Source organism: Hippopotamus amphibius, chromosome X (genome assembly GCF_030028045.1).
Source record: "Hippopotamus amphibius kiboko isolate mHipAmp2 chromosome X, mHipAmp2.hap2, whole genome shotgun sequence".
Taxonomy (NCBI): domain Eukaryota; kingdom Metazoa; phylum Chordata; class Mammalia; order Artiodactyla; family Hippopotamidae; genus Hippopotamus; species Hippopotamus amphibius.
The window spans coordinates 32,520,177-32,539,864 of NC_080203.1; the positions used below are offsets into that span (position 1 = coordinate 32,520,177).

The window sequence follows — 19,688 nt, forward strand, 5'->3', positions numbered from 1 at the left end:
AGGTCAGGGGGTCACTTGGACCTTACTTGACCATCCTCACTTCTCCTGCCCAGGGGAGGTCCAAGGAACCTGTGTACATAACGAAATGACCTATTCTATTTGTCAACAAGCAGCCCAATATATCTGTTTTGACCCTCCACTTCCCCCCCAGCGAAGATTGGCTAAAGGTTCGGCACCAAGAAGGAGGGCTACTGACCAATCGGACACAAATTACAAATCTAGAACGTCTGGTGTCGGTACACTTTGATGTGTGCGCTGCTATTAACAAGAACCCCTGGACAACTATAAAATGTGGGGGCTCGTCATGGGAACAAGAGTATACACTCGATAACAAATATATGTGTGAACAGGCCCCAGCCCCATCCACCTGCTCTGGTTGCCCTTACTGGAGTTGTGTCCCATGGGCAACCTGGGAGAATCGAAGCAAGATAGCTCTCCTTCAAAAAGAAACCGTTGACCCCAATTGCAAACTAGGGATGTGTATTTCACTATCAATTTCACTGTCTTCAACCCAGGAGACTCAAAATGGCAAAACGGTCTCAACACCGGTATTTATATCAATGGGTGGGGTATTGACCCAGGAGCTGTGTTGGGTTCCAGGAGTATTTCTGTTCCACTCCGGGCTTCTACACATAAGCTCTTCCATTCTTTTTATGAAGGGATAGAAAGTGGTCCTCCACCTATTTCAGTCAGAACTAAAAACCTATTCACAGCCCCAGCAGAAACCATAGCCCAGACATTGATGACTACCTCTTGCTATGTGTGTGCAGGAACTAATATGGGAGACCAATGGCCCTGGGAAGATAAAGAATGAGATCCCCGGAGACCCTTCAACAACTCAGGGGTATTCAAGACAACCAGAGTCGGGGTTTGGCATTTAAAGACTTCCATAATCGGCAGGAACTGCCTGGCGCTGTGAGTGGGGCCCATTATTCAGTATTCCAGTAGGAAACCTCACTTGCCTAGGCCAAAAACACTATAATACAACTACTCACACTTCTGACTGGTGGGGAAGCCCAAACTATACAGAGCCTAATCCTCACCCTCTAGCAAGCTTCCCCAATTTAAAGACCTGATGGAATGATTTGTCCACTGAAGGCCAGTGGCCTGCTCCAGAAGGATTATATTGGATTTGTGGGGCTAACACATATTCAGTTTTGCCAGCCAATTGGTCAGGGGCATGCATACTGGGGACTATCCGCCCCTCCTTTTTCCTACTTCCCTTAGCCCAGGGTGAATCAATAGGGGTCCCAGTTTATGAAGGCAGAGGCCTCACCAGTAAGTGCAGGTCTCTACAGATTGGAAACTGGAAAGATGATGAGTGGCCTTCTGAACGCATAATGCAATATTATGGGCCAGCCACTTGGGCAGAAGATGGGTCCTGGGGCTACCGAACCCCAATTTACATGCTTAACAGAATTATCCGGCTCCAGGCAGTGGCTGAAATCATTACTAATGAAACGGCCAAGGCTCTTAATTTGTTGGCAGGACAACAAACCAAGCTGCATAATGCTATTTATCAGAATTGCCTGACCCTAGATTACTTACTGGCTGCAGAGGGAGGCATCTGTGGGAAGTTCAATCTCAGTAACTGCTGCCTGCACATAGATGATAAGGGCAAGGTAATAGAAGAAATAACCAACAAGATGACTAAAATAGCTCATGTCCCAGTCCAGACTTGGAAGGGATGGAATCCCGGAGAATTATTTGGGGGTTGGTTTTCTTACCTAGGGGGATTCAAAACGCTTGTGGGAATAATCCTCCTCCTCCTTGGGACCTGTCTCCTTTTACCTTGCCTCTTGCCATTATTCATGAGGATAGTTTCCAGCCTAGCTGAGGCCACCGCAGATAGGAGGGCCACCGCACACCTCCTAGCCCTAAGAGGTTATCATCCCCTGGGCTTAGAAGATCAAGAGGTTGATGCCTTATAAGATTTAAGGGGCATCAAGAGGGGGGATTGAAGAGGAAAATTAGAAACTTGCACTCAGCTAAAAATAACTCCATGCTTGTTCTGCTTTTGTAAAATATGCTTGCTGCGCTGAGAAAAACAGCATGATCTAGCAATCCAATGTAACTATAAGATGTTTTGCTAAAAATGGAATGTTCTGCACCTACTCTTGTAAGTTTCTGTTTGGAAACTTCTGTGCTCTGTAAACCAAGTAACCAATCTACCCATGCTACCTGCAAACATGTGCACTGACCCCTATAAAAGTAAAGCTCATCCTGAGCTCGGGGCCCAGAACTTTGGAGCGTTAGCTCATCTGGGGCTGCCAGCTTAATAAACCTGAGTTCTCCAACCCTCTGAATGTGGTGCTTGGTTTCTTGACAGACCGATTTCTGCAACAATAGCTTTGGGACTTTGAAATGGTAAATATTCATGATGTGTGAAAAAGCATGATACATAACTGTATGGTCTTAATTACATAAAAATGGGTGCTTAGTTGTGTAAATACGCAAACCAGACCTAGAAGGACACATCAAATGGCAAACTGCTTGTGATGATGGATGACTTTGTTTTTTGCGTCCTGTGTTTTTTGGTTTCCTATTATGTACTGTTAACTTTTAAGAAATAGATGTTATTTTAAAAACCTTAAAAATATCTTCTGAATCCAGGATTGGTATATACTAGTTTGACTCTACCAAGAAATTACAGCTGGCATAAGATCTGATTGGTTGGTGCCCATGTCACATAGTTTTAATATCACTGCTGGTTGAAAAAAAATGAATAAATAAATAGGGAAAGCAAAGTTAGATTGTCCCTAACTTACAGGCCTTTTTCCTCTGTAATTCTAGTTCTGGTCTCCACGGGCCCCCTACGTGCAGGCAGAGCAGCTCTCGGCTGTGAAGGTCACAGCTAATCCAAGTCTCCTCTTGGGGCTGAGTTTTGTCGATTGCCTGTTAGCCTCCTTAGTGCCCTGAACTCCCATCCTGAAAAAATGGTTAGTTGGACTCCAAACTACCTATTTTACTGTCAAGGAGCAGATATCCAGCATCATTTTTCCAGTTTTTAATCTAACCCAGGGGTGAGGGGAGAAAATGGAACTGTGGGGTTTTTTTCTGACAACGTGAAAAGTAAAAAAAGAAAAAACAAGAAAAACAGAAAAGGAAAGAAAGGAAAAAAAACTACTTTTGATTTTAATGATAAATAAGAGTTAAGATTTGAATTCTAAGATTCTAAGATTCTAATATTGCTAACTAGATTTATACCCTACTTTTTTTCTAAAACAGTGCAATTAGAAAATGTCATGCCATTACAAACTCAGTACAATGAAGGTTAATAGTATAATAAGATATTGTAAAAGCAAGATACATTGCTGCCACTAGGATTGTCATTTTCACATAAGAAGGAAAAAAGAATTGGTGCCAGAATGACAGTACGTGTAATCACAGCCATCATTTATTGAAGTTCACTTCACATGGCTTATTTTATCGACATTTCGAAATAAGCCTGTGAGCAAGGTCCTTTTATCACCATTTTACAGATGAGAACTGAGGGCCAGACAGATCAAGTTAAGGAAACCTCTACAAAAGTAGAATCAAAAGGCAATTAACTGAAACATGAGAGAAAGACATGAAAATTAAAGAATCAGTCCAGGACATCCAATATCCAACTGAGTTCTAGAAACAGAGAAAACAAAAAAGAAGATAGTATGTGAGAAATAATATAATGTCTCAAAAATGAAAGATGAGTTTTTTGATTGAAAGGGCTTATAAAAGCCCAGCCCAGTAAATGGAAGAAGATGCATAAGAAGGCATATCACTTAAATTTTAAAACACTAGAGATCAAAAGAGAATTTTTAAAGCTTGCAGAAAAAAGTTACATACAAAAAAAAAAAGAAATCAATAAAGGATCAGACTTTTCAAAAGCAACACTAGAAGCAAGAATATACTGGAATAATGTTTTCAAAATTCTAAAAGGATTTTGTTTCTCATTAGGAATTCTTCACCTGGTGAAAATTTTAATGATATATGAAGATATATTCAGACACAGAAGAGTTTCATTAAAATTACCTCCCATGCAATCTTTCTAAGGAAGCTAGTGCAGGATGTGGTCCAGCAAAACTAAGTCATAAAGCAAGAAAGAGGACAACCTGAGACCTAGGGAACAGAATCTAACACAGAAGAGAAGCAAAGGGAATTCCCAGGATGATAGCTGGGTAGCGGGCCTAGAAGGCAACCATTCCAGAATGGATCAGGAGGGCAGCAAGCTCCACTAGGGTTGTCACCAAGAAAAAGAAATGGAATTCCTAGATTACCTAATATACTTGACCATACTGAGTGGAGTTTAATGGTTCTGACAAAGTCTGAAGCTGAACTCATGGCAGGTGCATAGAAAAACAAATCAAACCAAATGTACAGTGTGGGGAACATAGCCACTAACTATGTGATATCTTTGTATGATCACATATTATAACTAGACTTATTGTGGTGATCAGTTTGAAATGTATAGAAATACTGAATCACTATGTTGTGTAACAGGAACTAACATAGGTCAATTATACTACAAAAACAAACAAACTCCTAGAAAAAGAGATCAGATTTGTGGTTGCCAGAGGCAGGGGGGGGTGGGAGTGGGAATTGTATGAAGGCAGTCAAAAAGTACAAACTTGCAGTTTTAAGATAAAACAAGTACTAGGGATGTAATGTACAACATGATAAATATAATTAACATGGCTGTATGTTATACGTGAAGGTTGTTAAGAGTCGATCCTGAGTTCTTTTTTTTTAATACAAATTTACTTATCTATCTATTTATTTATTTAGGCTGCACTGGTTCTTCATTGCTGTGCCTGGACTTTCTCTAGTCGTGGCAAGTGGGGTTACTCTTCGTTGCAGTGCACGGGCTTCTCACTGTGGTGGCTTCTCTTGTTGCAGAGCACAGGCTCTAGGTGTGCAGGCTTCAGCAGTTGTGTCACACGGGCTCAAGAGTTGCGGGCTCTAGAGTGTAGGCTCAGTAGTTGTGGAGCATGGGCTTAGTTGCTCCATGGCATGTGGGATCTTCCCGGACCAGGGATCAAACCTGTGTCCCCTGCATTGGCAGGCAGCTTCTTAACCACTGTGCCATTAGGGAAGTCCCTCTAAGAGTTCTTACCCCAAGAAAAAAATCATTTGTTCCTATTTCTTTAATTTTGTATCTATGTGAGATGATGGATGTTTGCTAAACTTATTGTGGTAAGCATTTCATGATGTATGGAAATCAAATCATTATGTTGTACACCTTGAACTTATACAGTGTTGTATATCAAGTATATCTCAATAAAACTGGAAGGAAAAAAAACAAATCAAACCAAAAGAGACAATTTGGGAAAAACAAATAAAGGAAGTACAGTTAATGGCACTCTACACGGATCAACTGTGAGCAATAAGCATATGGTATAAAGCAAATATTGAATATTTAAACCAAAATTTGTTGCATTTGTGGAGGAGAATTATGAGAGCACATGGTGTGTGTGTATGTGTTGGGGGGCATATATGAAAGCTAGTTTCTCATCTTCCATAGCAGAAGTTTAGAAATTATCTATTTCTAAACTTAAATAAAAATAAGAAGTAGCACTAAGTGTTAGGGCATTATTCCAAAGTAGAGTTATATGCCAAAAGAAACAGCTAAAAAACGTTAAAAGCAGTTTTTTAAAAAATAAATTTATTGGCTCACACTCCTGCAGGTCAGAAGTGCAGCCCAGCATGACTGAATTCTCTGCTCAGGGTCTCACAAGGCTGAAGTCATGACCGATGGGTCAGGGCTGGCCAGCCAGGGCTCCTATCTGGAGGCGCTGGGGAAGAGTCTGTTTTCAGGCTCGTTCAGGTTGCTGGCAGGATGCGGTTCCCTCTGACACTTTCTACATGGCCTCTTCCATCCTCAAGCCAGCCACAGCACTTTGGGTCCTTTCTGTGGTTTGAATCTCTCTTCTTCTGTTTCCAGCCAGAGAAATTTCTCTGCTTTTTGGGGCTCACATGATTAGATCCGACCCACCCGCATAATCCAGGATGATCTCCCCATTTTAAATTCTGTCATCTTAATCATATTTACAAATTCCTTTTTGCCATGTAAAGTAACATTTTCGCAGGTTCCAGGGATTAGGGTGTGAACATCTCTTCTGGGAGGAGAAATCAGGGGTAAGGAGGGGTGGGGCAGGAGACTGTTTTTTATAAGCCCTGTGGTACTCTTTGACTCTTAAAATTATGTACATGTTTTATTTTGATCAAATGAAACTCCAAAAGTTAAATCCAATGACCAAATTTTTAAGTATTGAATTCAAACGTACTCTATTTTAGAGAATGCATCAGATATAGTCATTATACAAGCAATCTGTATCATATACAAAGTCCATTTTTGTGTTTCTAGGCAAAATGACCTAAGGTCTGCAAAGCATGTTAAGAAATAATTGTTAGGCACAACCATGGCTGGGCCCTTGTGAAAATTCTGATTTGGATGAACCGCAAGGCTCTTCCAATGTATCAATTCCTTTGTTCTTACTGTTGTATTAAAGGGCCGACTTTGGTTATTTTTGGCACTTACTGCTAATGGCTAACTACCCCCTGTGGCAAGAATAAGAGATGACCATAAACATGTTTCCTTGATATGTTAAACAAAAGTCATCATCTTAATTTCTGCAGGATGTCAGAATAGAGCTAATCTAGTCCAACCTCCTCATTTTACAGATGAGAACACTGATACCCAGGGAGAGGAAGGGACCTGCCTGTGGCATTGCTAGTGCATGTAGCAAAGATCCTCACTTCTAAATGAGCTCTACAAATTATGGCCACTGTTATGAGCCTTGGATGAGATGATAAATCACTGTCTAACATCTTCATTTTATAGATGGGGAAGCAGATGCAGATAGAAAGAGATACCTGCCCAAGGTCATTTGGAACTCCTAAATTCTAATCCAGGTTTCTTTCCCTGTCCAAAGTAGCCTCCCCTGACTAACCACCTGATACCAAGACAAATCTTATTCACTTCTAAATTCCTAGTGTCTAGCACATTGCCTGGCTCACAGAGGAATGAATGCACAAATGAACCCTAAGACACTGTATAAAGCTCTCTTTGCAATTAAATAATTTAAATTGTCAGTCTGCCAGTTGATAAGAAATTTGGCAATAATTCGAAATGCTTCTTCTTTAGCCTCCTTAGGAAAAGTAAGTACATCACTGGCTATGTGATACAGCCTCTAAAGCCAGGCTGACTTGTTTTCCAATTCTCTTAGTCACAAGCTATGTGATCTTGCACACATACACTCAATCATTTTATGTCTTGGTTTCTTCATCTGTAATGTGAAGATAATAATGCAACCTATCTCATGGTCCTCACTAGGGGATTTAGTGAAATAACACATAACTTGGCACACAGTAGCTAGTCAATAACTATTAATTTTCTCTTTTTTATATAATGGTCTACCTAATAAATGCTGAAAACTAACAGTGAAATATTTTCCTGTTGCTAATGGTAAACTAGAAGTATGAATGTTAGAAAAGACAGAGAAAGGCAAAAGAATCCTCAGGAAGAAAACATCTTGGGAACTGATGTCAAAAATATCTAGTACATCCAAATGTCAGTGAAACTCCTCCTTCGCTTAAAGTAAAAGCATGCCAAGATTTTGGTATTTACAAAAAAACTTTACTGCTGGATATAATCATTAGGGTTTAAAAGAAAATAGAGTCTTTGAAATAAGTGTTGTTGTTCCTTACTTTCTTCTAAAATTATCAATATTCTAGTAGCATGATATGCTCCAAGAGCACAAAGTTGTGCTTGTAAAAGAGCAGGACTTCATGGAAATGACAAAATGGTAAATTACCCTGTGAAGCAAATGGGCTTAGATCATTCTGGCTCCGCTGCCCTGAGATGAGGTGAACATGTTTGTTGCTACAGGAATTTGTTTTCCATAGATCTCATACTGATATACAGTCTCAAGGGTCCTCAGTTAAGTGTTTTCTGTCATAATACTCAGCATGTTGATGTGTTGAGAATCAAAAGGCAATTTCTTATTCAAAACAAAACTATACTTACCAGAAGATGGATTTCCAGAATCTTCTTTGATCATTTTAGATAGTTACAGAAGTAACCTGACCAAGATCAGCACCCCCTACCCATATACCCTAGGGCTTGGATCCTGGAAAGATGCACGGTAATTAACAAATGTCGGGCTAAAGACACACTCCTAGAACTTTACAAATGAGAAAAACCCTCCTTGACATTCAAACCATTTTGCTGTAGTTACAGAAAATATGAAACTACATTACCCTCTCTTAAGAGGGAAGCTATTGAAAACTGATTTTCTTAAGTCTCAAATCTAACCTGTTTATGTGATTAATCCATAACTAGAGGTCCCTCATCATTATATACCATGACAGTCTCCTTAAGTGCACTGCACTCTATTTGAAGTGTAAAATTAGAAAGTACCAGTTCTCCATTTCCCTTAATTGTCAGAACAGTGATTTAGCAAATACTTATGTCCCTTTAGGTACTGTTTGCAAAGGCTGTGCTAACATTAAGCCAAGTGCAAGCCTTTATCAGAAAACACAGGCATGATGAGAATAGTAGGGAAGCTTATGATAAATGGTTGCAAGATAAAATAGCTGTCTTGGAATTTTTCCCCCAACTTATATTCTTTTAACTCCAATTTCTTCTGCCGCCCACTCCTCACAACACTTTCCCCAAAATAGGACAAAGGAAAACATTTGGTGACATACAAAAAGACAATATTTATTTTGCTCAAGCTTTTCTGTAAGAAGTTAAACAAAATGATCCCCAGTTGAAGGCATTACCAAAAATGTTAACATTGTTTCACGTACTCCTTCAGTACCAGATGAAGAAAACACTTATCTGAATGAAATAATAAGAATGACCATCCTTACAGTGGGTTTCCTTAGATATGTGGAGAAAAAAATCCATAAAGGTTAGACATAAAATAGTACATGAATCTACTAGTTTCCTACAGGTAGTGGGAATTCCACTGATGTATTAAAGTTTCCAAGAGCTCTCAAGACCTGGGGATCACTCTTCAGCATTTATAAAACAGCCATAGGTACTCCCATAATTCACTGCCCACTTTTCCCTCAACTATTTTACTGCTAAAAGAGCAAGATGGAAACAAAATACAATTTTCCCACTCCCAGGCTGCAGGACTGTTGCCATCTGTAGTTCCTTGGGTAATCAGAATATCAAAGCATCCCCTCCTCCCACTGCCACCTAAATAGGATGACAGGAAAAATGGCTCTGGGTGAGGCATTTAGGTGTTTTGTTTCCCAGAAATATAAGACCTGCCTAGGAAATAATCCCATCCCTATGCAGGAAAACCACATATTCTTTCTAGAGAACAACAGGACAGAATGGAAATCCCTGCCTCAATCTGACCTCAAATATAAAAGCACGGGGAGGAAACACCTTGACATCTGCCATTGCCACAAACCCCAATTTCCTCAGGAAAGCCAGGGCACAGTGCTCCTCCACTGTGGGGCAAGCATGTTGCCACTTTTGCCCAAACCTATAAAGAGCAGGGATGTCTGATCTCCCTTCCTCTAAGAGCAGGAATTGGAAGTAGCATTATCTTATTAATTTCAATGCATGAATGTTTGGAGAACTTGTGATACAGAGCTCTCAAGTTCCTACCAGTAATCTGAGTCTATGTGTGTGAGGAGAGAAACAATGGAGGGGGACATCTCATTTCCATACTTTAAATATGGAGGAAGCAGAAGTAGAGGGTATGGATACGGTGTGGGGATGGGTGAGAATGGAGCCCTAATGTGCAAAAACAAACAAGCAAGCAAACAAACAAACGTTGGAGGCTTGGATGGCTGGTTATGAATATAAGAAACAAAACCTAGTAATAACCATTTGTGGGAGTAAGGGAAAAGAGAAAGACACAACTATTCTTTTTTTTCTCAGGCAAATAGCAAAGTTCTAGGTGAAGATAATACCTCTTTTCTGTTTCGAAAATGCATATAGAAACAGTAAATGCTGAAAACCTTCAAATAAATGCAGACACACAGAAGTTACAAAATATGCAAGAATTAGTCATTGTTTCTCAGTCTACTCACACTTTTCCTGAGATGCAAATTCATCCCTGCTCCTCTAGGTGTGGTGAGCAGATTTATATTCTAACTGCTAATGACAGGTGAAAGACTACATACACAGAAGGGAATGAGGGAGAATGCAAAAGGGGAAATCGGGGTGGGAAGTGGGGAGTTGAAAGGTCTGGAAAATGACTGGTAGGGAGAAAGAACGGAGGTGCCCCAACTAGAATGTGAATTCTTTGAGGGAGTCGGTGCCTTACACCTGGGGGCCTAGCACAATCTGGACGCAGAGTAAATACTTGATTTGAGTAGCAAAGGTGAAGAAAAAACAATTCACCATTAGACACTGTGTTGTTAAAACTCTAATACCCAATAAGTCACTCTGCCTCTACTGCCCTTAAAAGCCTGCAAGTGGCTTTGAAAGATCTCAGTGAAGAAGCTTCCTCTGCTTTCTCTGTAGTCACAGCCAACATGGATGCCTGGGTCTTTCAAAGCAGAAAGAAAGCTGAAGGGGATGAAGATTCCAGACTATTAAAGAGTTTTAATAGCCACAGCCATTACTCAATGGGATCCCAAATAATAGACAACAGATTTTACCAATTTTGTTTGCTAGATGTTCTCTTTGACTCAAGTTTGACTTTACCATTTGCACCCCAAGTGAGTTCTCCTACAAATCAAATTTGTTGGTATTATTCGAGACAAAGAATACAAAGAAGGCATAGGTCCCTCAGGAAGTTGCCACAACTCTTGATAAGATTAATGCGACTGCCATCATCACTTTCTGCTTTTGTCCCCTAGTTTGAAGCCTTCGCAAAAGATGTCTGCTTCTATAATTCAGCGAGAATGACTCCACTCTGTTCTCCAAAGGGCCCATTATTTTTAGTTTTTTCGGTGCACGACTCAACATAAAGACCTGTGGCTCTTATGAGCTGCCTGTTTTCAAAGGGTCCAGTAGTTTCGGTTTCCATTTAACAAGTTCCCAGATAACAAATGGAACACGGAATGAATCTTCACAAGGTCATATTGAAGGTTAAAATAAATTATCCCCATCACTGAGAGGCTCTCTTCAGGCTTTCTATGAGCACTACAGAGTCAGTTTCTTCTTTGGTTTGCTTCTCATAGATGTCGTACTTCTTCCAGTGCTGGAAGGGAAGAAAAAACACACATGATGACTTTTCTAAACAGTGTTCTTTCCCTGAGTACTCCCAGCCAGTGCTTATTTTTAGGTCTGTGTGCATGGAACCCTGAGTGTATGTTTTCCTGTTTTGTTTTGGGGTTTTTTTTGACCTAAGAATCCTCATCTATCTGAACAAGTAATTAAACAAAACAATCAGAAATTAACATTAAAGGTGAAAAAACCATGGGATTGTTCTGTGATATTAAATAGCTATCTCAAAAGATAAACAAAGGTGGACACCTCCAAAATTGGAAACAAAGTCTTTTGAAGAAGAATAAAAGAGTGGCATGCTTTTCTTACGTCAACGGTTTCTATCTTTATTTTTTTACCACTCAAATTTGACCGCTGCTCCAGAGATTAATAGGCTCAAAAAGGCGTGAAGGTGAATGGCAATATATAAAATGTCCCAAAAGTCTTAGCGCAGTTAAAAGTTTTGAAAGATCTTGCATTTACAGCTTCATGTAACATCATTTACCAGAACAGGGAATTACACATATAAGGTAAGCTTATCCTGAACTCAATTTAAGTGTGTCTCCTATGGTGAAAGCCAATATCCTGGTCCTTGCCTTCCTTCCTTACAAGTCAAAGGAAAGGGTGAAATGTGAGCTCAGTCCCCTCTATCTGTAAAATAAAGTTTAGACTAAACCAACAGACTGCAAACTACATCTAAGGGCCAAATCCAGCAGGCTGCCTGTTTTTGTAAATAAAGTTTTATTGGAACACAGCCACTCCTATTTGTTTCTGTATTGTCTATGGCTGTTTGCATGCTACAACAGCAGAGCTGAGTTGCTGTAACAAACCAAGTGGCTTGAGAAACCAATAATATTTATTATCTGGCTCTTTACAGAAAAAGTTTGCCAATCCCTGCACTAGATTATTTGTAAGCTCCTTTTCTGCTCTGCTGTTTTCTGGTTCTATAAGCCCAGAAGAGGAAATGGAAAGAAGGAAAAACAGAAACAAGCAACAATGACGATTCAGCTGCTTCAGGTTGTGCAACTGGAGATGGACTCAGCAAGTCAGGAGGATCCAGTCTTAGAGAATGTATGGAGAGATGAGTTGGGAAACACTGCTTAAAATACCCAAATTATTCTAAATAATTACTTAACCCTGATATTCCTAGTAGAATGGCTAAAATAAAAAACACTGACAATTCCAACTGCTGATAAGGATGCAGAATAACTGGATTTCTCATACATTATTGGTGGAAATGTAAAATAGCACAACCACCATGGAAAAGTCTGACAGTTTCTTAGAAAACAAAATATATGGGACTCCCTGGTGGCACAGTGGATAAGACTCAGTGCTCCCAATGCAGGGGGCCCAGGTTCGATCCCTGGTCAGGGAACTAGATCCCACACGCATGCCGCAACTAAGAGTTCACATGTCACAACTAAGGAGCCCACATGCCAAAACTAAGACCCGGCGCAACCAAATAAATAAATAAAATGTCTTTTAAAAATATGTACTTACTGCATGACCCAGAAATCTCACTTGCAGGTATTAACCCAAGAGAAATGAAAATATGTCCACACAAAGACCTCTACATGAATGTTTATAGCAGCTTTATTCATAAATGCCAAAAACTGGGAATAGTCATGATGCGCTTGAACAAGTGAATGGTTAAATAAACTGTGGTACAGCCATATCATGAATTACTGCTAAGCAAGAAAAAGCAATGACACGCAACAACATGGGTGTGTCTTAAATGCATTATTCTAAGTGAAAGAAGCTAGACTCAAAAATCTGTGTATTGCACAATTCCATTTCCATGATATTCTGGAAAAGGCAAAACTTTAGGGACAGAAAAAACAGATCAGTGGTTGCAAGGGTACAGCATCAGGGAACAGGGTGTACTGCAATAGGACATGAGGGAAATTGGGGGGATGATGGAAATTTTCTATACCTTGATTGGAGTGGTGGCTACAAAACTGCATACATTTGCTAGAACTCTTCTAACTGTACACTTAAGAAGAGTAAAATTTATGGTATGTAAATCAAATCAACAAACCTAATTTTTTAAAAATGTGAAATGCACAGACTTCTAATAAAAAACAATCTACGAAAATTATATAATCTTAAAATAATGTCTTATTCAATAAATGGTACTAAGACAACTGGCTAAACATTTGAAAAATAAAGTGAAACCCTACCTCACAGCCTACATGGATAAACCCCTTAAGGATTAAAGACCTATATGTAAAAACCAAAACCAAATAAGTCCTGGGAAAATGTGTTAAGGAACAATTATATAAATCTGTAGTTGGAAAGGGCTTTCTATACCTAAAAAAATAAAGGAAGATTTGACTGCATAAAAAACCTTTTGTACATCATGAATCACCCTAAATACAATACAAAGGCAAACACTGATGACAAACTAAAAGATTACTAACTGATATATTAAGAGCTTTACAAACCACCAAGGAAAAGACAAATATTGCGGGGCAAAAATGGACAATGAACAACAATTTCACAAAAGAATTAATTCAAGCCAGTGAACACATGAAAAAATATAAAATTTGATAGGTAAATTTAAAACAAGATGCCCTTTTCTCATCTATCACATTGGGAAGAATTTTTTTAAAAAAAATCAGATACATTCATGTGGGCAAAAGCATGGCCAAACAACCCCTGAGACATACTACTGGTTGGCATGTAAGTCAATACAACCTCGTTGTAATCAATGCTTCTTGTGAAATATTTAAGTGTGTGTATTCTAATGCCATCATTCCCTTCATATGAAGGAATCATACCCTAGATATGTAAACAGAGTGTTTAATTTGACAGCATATATTATATATTTTTATACATCAGTAAAATAGAACTACCTCAGTAAAACAGACGTACCTCATTTTCTTTAACCTCTATATAATATTTCATTGCATGACTGCACCATAATTTATTTAACCAGTATCCTTAATAGATATTTAACCTGTAAATCCTTTCTGGATGGCAATTTGTCAATAACAATCAAAGAGTTTAAAATGTATAGACAATATGTAAATGAATAGGCATGGCTGTGTTCCAACAAAACTTGATTTATGGACACTGAAATGTGAATTTCATATAATTTTCTTCTTTAGAGTTTTTCAACTACTTAAAAGTATAATATAAACACCATTCGCAGCTTGCAGCCTGTACACAAACAACTGGCAGGCAGGAGCTGGCCCATGGTCCATAGTTTCCAGAGAAATCCTATGAGGAAGGTAGTGGATGGCAGCATAGCTTTTGCATTTCCCCAGATGCCACTATAAAAACCCCAAGTAGGAAAGGTAGGTAGCGTAAGTAGGAAAGCAAAGCCAAAATCCACAGACACAATCTGCAACAAGACCAGATGAAAGTGATGCCCCCATGAACCCTGAAATACAAGTGCGCAGGGACAAATTAGAGATACTACAAAAACAAAATGGTATTAGCTATGGGAGAGTATGGAGAGGCAATCAGCGGGGCATCTGATAGGTCTTAGAATTTTAGAACAACTCACTCAAACTTCAGCAAGCTAATTTATGAACAATAAGTGAGTCTGGCAGGGCTTTGCACTGTCAAAAGAGTGACCAAATAAATGCAAGGAGTCCACGGAACAGCCTGAGAGCCACCTGGGCCCTATGGGCCCTCAAAACCATCCAAAGCTCCCTTCTTGGGCAAAGTCCCACTCTGAAGAGAAACTGATAGGAACAGACTCCACACGGGCTAGGACAGAGACAAGAGACACAAAATAGAAAGTCCAGATAAAAGTAGATGGGGTGAACATGCAGAGCCAGATTTTAGAAAGGAATTCACTACAGTTTTGAAAAATTGTCAAAAATAATAGAAGTTGGAACTCTATAACCATGAAAATAGGAAAAAAAAACCGATCCTAAATCAAGCCTCCTTTTAAAACTTCAGGGAAACTAACTTCATGCAAAAACAAGCAACAGAATAACATTCTTACGGGATTAAAAGATGCCAGAAAGATGTCCACAAAAAAAAACAGATAAAAATTATAATCTAATATTTCAAAACTAGCGAAAGTATATTAAGAAAAAGTTATGTGAGGATTTCCTGGTGGCACAGTGGTTAAGAATCCGCCTGCCAATGCATGGGACACGGGTTCAAGCCCTGGTCTGGGAAGATCCCACATGCCAGACAGCAACTAAGTCCGTGAACCACAACTACTGAGCCTGAGAACTGCAACTACTGAAGCCCTCACGCCTAGAGCCAGTGCTCCACAACAAGAGAAGCCACGGCAATAAGAAGCCCACGCACCGCAACGAAGAGTAGCCCCCGCTCGCCACAACTAGAGAAAGCCCTTGTGAAGCAGCGAAGACCCAGCACAGCCAATAAACAAATTAATTAATTAATTTTAAAAGTTATGTGATATGGAAAAATGTGCATGATATTGACGAATATAAAAATTCAGAATAACAACAACTCAGAAATGACATGGTAAAAACCAAGAAACAACTAGAAGTAAAAGAAAATAATCATTTCAGAAATGAAGACTAGCTAGAGGAAACACAGGGGCAAATAAACACAACAAATAATACCTTAAGAGAAACAGGAGATGAAAAGGAGGATTTTTTTAATCAAAAAGAAGTAAAGGTAGATGAAAATTATTCAAAAGGATGTGACAAACATAGAAGACAGGCAAGGAAAATAAGGGAAAAGAATAACAAAGTCTATAAGTGAAGACATTTTTACTGAAATTTTTAAAAAAGATTTGAAACTACATACTGAAAAGGCATACTATATACCTTGGAAAATCAACCCAGAAGGACTGACTAATACCGACATATTCTAGTAAAATTACTGGACTTTGAAGGAAAAAATCTTTTGACAATCAGGCAAAAAAGACCAAGTGTTTTAATACAGAAAGAATATTATATTGTCAGCAGACTCTGACAACATTTTACGCCAGAAGAAAATGGATGACATATTTAAGATACCCAAGGCAAGAACATGTAAGGCATGGATTTTATATCTAGCTAAAATCACTTTCAATTATTAATGCAGGAAAATCCATCAATATGCAAATAATTCAGGAAATGTTAGTCCCATGAATCCTTCCTGAGAAAACTTTTGGAGCTTTGAAAAACCAAAATGACTGGAAGAGACATCAACGTAAAGATTGTGGGTTAGCATCAAATACATACCATACAGAATTAAGACTAAAGAGTGCCTATAGGGAGACAATATAGTATATAACGACCTTATGCACTGGAAATGAAGATCCTGGACAACTTTAAGAATGGGGAGGGAATGGGAAGAACACATGGAAAAATTGCTGTTTTCGATAATCATTAAAAATTATTTTATAGTTGGTCAAAAGTTCAGAAATTCCTTCAGTTCCACCTGTTTCCTTCTCATCTGTTAAACTCAAATAAAGATAAATATGAGCATTTTATTAAAACACAGTATATAATATAATTTGTTAAAAGTGTGGACTGGAGAATCAGGATGCCTGGGTTCAGATCCCAGCTCTAACACCTGTTAGTTAAGTTTAGATACTAGCTCTGCCAGGTAGCAGCCGTGTAACCTCAAGCAAGTTACACATAATCCCTCTGGTGCTTCATTTTCTGCATCTGTGTAGTAGAGAGAATACCTACTGCAGGATGGGGACAAGTGAATGAAGGAAGTGCTTAGAAAAGTGTCTGACACATAGCAAAAGTTCAGTAAGTATGAACTGCTATTATTATTGTTGTCACTACTATTCCATTTACCAATAAAAGTACAGTCAGCCCTCTGGAGGATATGTATAGGTTATGTGCAAATACTACATCATTTATATAAGGGACTTGAGCATCCATGAATTCTGGTAACCGAGGGAGTCCTGAAGACAATCCCCCGCAGATACCAAGATGACTGTATTTCCATTTCTCTCGGTTGTTCTCATAACCTTAAAGATGATTATATCTGGGTGATAGGATTAAGAATAATTTTTCTCTTTTGGTTACCTTTATTTCTCATTTCTCTACAATAAATATATATTTCTTTTAAAAGAAAAATTATTTTAATTTTAAAAATGCACCCTGAATGTTACTTCATTGGTTTCTGCTCATTAGACCCAATGCTTAGCTGTGTTGGACAGGAAAAAAGCAATCAGAACACTGCAGCAGAAATGGCTTCTAAGACTACGTTAATTTTTTTAATTGCCTTTTTTCATTCCTGAAACTTTGATTACTCTCATTTTCACTCATCACCAGCATCGGGGCCTTTACCTGAGCACTGCTTCAAGGAACATGTCCATGTAAGGTAAAAGGGACAAAAGCACAGGCTCTGATCTATTATTTAATTTTGTGAATTATATGTCAGTCTAATTTTAAAATTACTTGCAGAAAAAAAATAAATCCACAAAATTACAGTCCATAATTCAATTCTTACCCTGCCGATTTTTTAAATGAAATAATCAACAATAGATAATGGCCAAAGATGAAAAACATCCTAGATGAAAAAAAATCAGTGTTTGGGTGGTGAGCACAGGCTTTTAGTTGTTAGTCATCCTAGAAAAATACATATATGTATATACAATTTTTTTTAAAGAAACAAAAGTCATAGAATAATGGAACATCAAGTCTCAATTTAAGAGTACTTTCAAGATTTGGTTATTTCCCACGGTGACTTGCCCACAAAGATGAAGTGGGTTTCACACACCTAAGCATCACACCAAGCACTGGCCTTGTATGAACAGTCAACTGGTTATGTGCCCCCATCTTCTGCAGAGCAGCATTCACAATAGAAAGTTGTTCAATATGAATTGTAGATCCCCATGCCTTAAAATCACTGCAGCTTAAAAAGAAGTTGTTGAGTGTGGTGTGGAGGGGACTAATTTGGTACCATTTGAGGTGGCTATCAGTGCAAACCCCCACTTTAAAAATTGATAATTAACAGGAAAGAATTAAACATGTTTCCTGCCTTTCTAGCAGAAACCGAATTACAGAAAAGCTAAGGAGCCTAAGTTGATGACTGAAAGCAGTGCTTTGTAGAAAAGTGTCAGCTTATAAATGTAGATTAAATGACAGATGTGAAAAATCATCATTTCACAACCGCTAATGAGATTATTGATTGAAGCAAGGATACCAATTCGCCAATAAAAAGCTGAAGAATTGACAGGGTGCTAACATAACACCACACAGGTCATCTTCAGGTGGCAAGGGGAGGAAACGTGTAGATGGCAAGAGGGGACATGCTACTATGACCTTAAATTTAGTGGTCGATAACTAATTATGAGACAACTGGATATTATCTGTCTCCTGACAATTGGGACAGCTGGAAAGATTTAAATATGGACTGAGTATTAGATGATATTAAGGAATTAATACTTTTTAAAGTGCTGCCATGCTATTTTGGCTATGTAGGAAAGTGATCTTAGCTTTTAAAGATAGATACTGAAGTCAAAAAAAAAAATTCAGCAGTATTTGGAAGTCAATTCCAAGTTAAAAATCTGCTTTCCTATCAGGAATTCAAAGCTGGCACAGTAGTGAAAATATAATTGGTTTCCAAGAAGCTGGGGAAGAATAGATAATACTTTATGGATGAAAAAGAAATGCAGATGCAGAAGAGAAGCAATTCCCTCTGCAAAGCCCCCCCCCCCACCCCCAAATATGGCCAGCAGCCCAATTAGTCACACAGAAAAGGCAAACAGCAAAGCAAGAGAAAAAAAAGCTGTTGGCCAAAACGTTACTACACTGATGAACAAAACATTGTCAAAACACTAGAAACCTTAAGGAAAACTACAGAAGATATAATTTATTGGTGGCCACACCTAAATACACTTTTTAAGAACCACTACTGATGGTGCAGCATGGAAGAAGAAAGTGTTTAGAAAGGGCATGGATTATTTCTTGGGATTAGAAGTTGGTAACTTTGGGCTACAATGGCTTCTCTTTCAGGTTCTGCAATTCTCTCTCTATGTGACAGTCCTTGAGAAATTTCTCCATGGCCCCCAAAGTCCCCATCTTTAAAGTGAGAGGTTGGACTAGAATCTACAGTTTTGAAAATTTATAATTAAAGACAACTAAACATGTAAACATACACCTCATTAGATGACCTCTAGGGCAATGTTCATTCCATAATTATTCATTCCATAATCTGATGATTCTAGAAGTAAAAGAGTAGTCTTTCTGCTGCATATGCAGTTCAATTTGCAAGAACTGCTGCCATGTGGAGAAAGTAGATTATTCATTTGGTTAAAAAGCAAACATGGAAATTTGTTCTATTACCCTGTACCCTGTCTGGCATTTTTATTATACTTTTAGTTTTAAACACTGACTTTACTTAATGGTCTGCAACCACCACAAACAAAAACATCTTATGCTTCTAGTGGTCTATCTTGTCAGTGTATCTGCCTCACTAAATTACAGAATTATCTGACTCATCAGGACAACGTATTATCCTCTAGACAGCAAATTGAAAAAAAGCAATTTTCCCATCTCTGACAAAGATAATTGATCTGATTTTGCTGTCAATGTTACCATCATTCACTCTATCACCCAGGCTTGAAACCTTGAAATTATTTTTTACTCTT

General features: G+C 38.6%; 1 protein-coding gene across 2 annotated transcripts in view; it reads right to left on the bottom strand.

The window, feature by feature from the left end:
* Window positions 1-8,675: 8,675 nt before the first annotated feature.
* IL13RA1 (interleukin 13 receptor subunit alpha 1) overlaps window positions 8,676-19,688 on the bottom strand; it is a 56,755-nt gene continuing 45,742 nt past the window's right edge. Inside the window, exon 11 of one of the 2 annotated variants that reach the window (XM_057719164.1) lies at window positions 8,676-11,153. In XM_057719164.1, the coding sequence (XP_057575147.1) occupies window positions 11,061-11,153 (93 nt within the window). In that variant the 3' untranslated portion in view covers window positions 8,676-11,060. The remainder of the gene's footprint in view (window positions 11,154-19,688) is intronic. The other variant, XM_057719165.1, reaches the window with a different exon arrangement.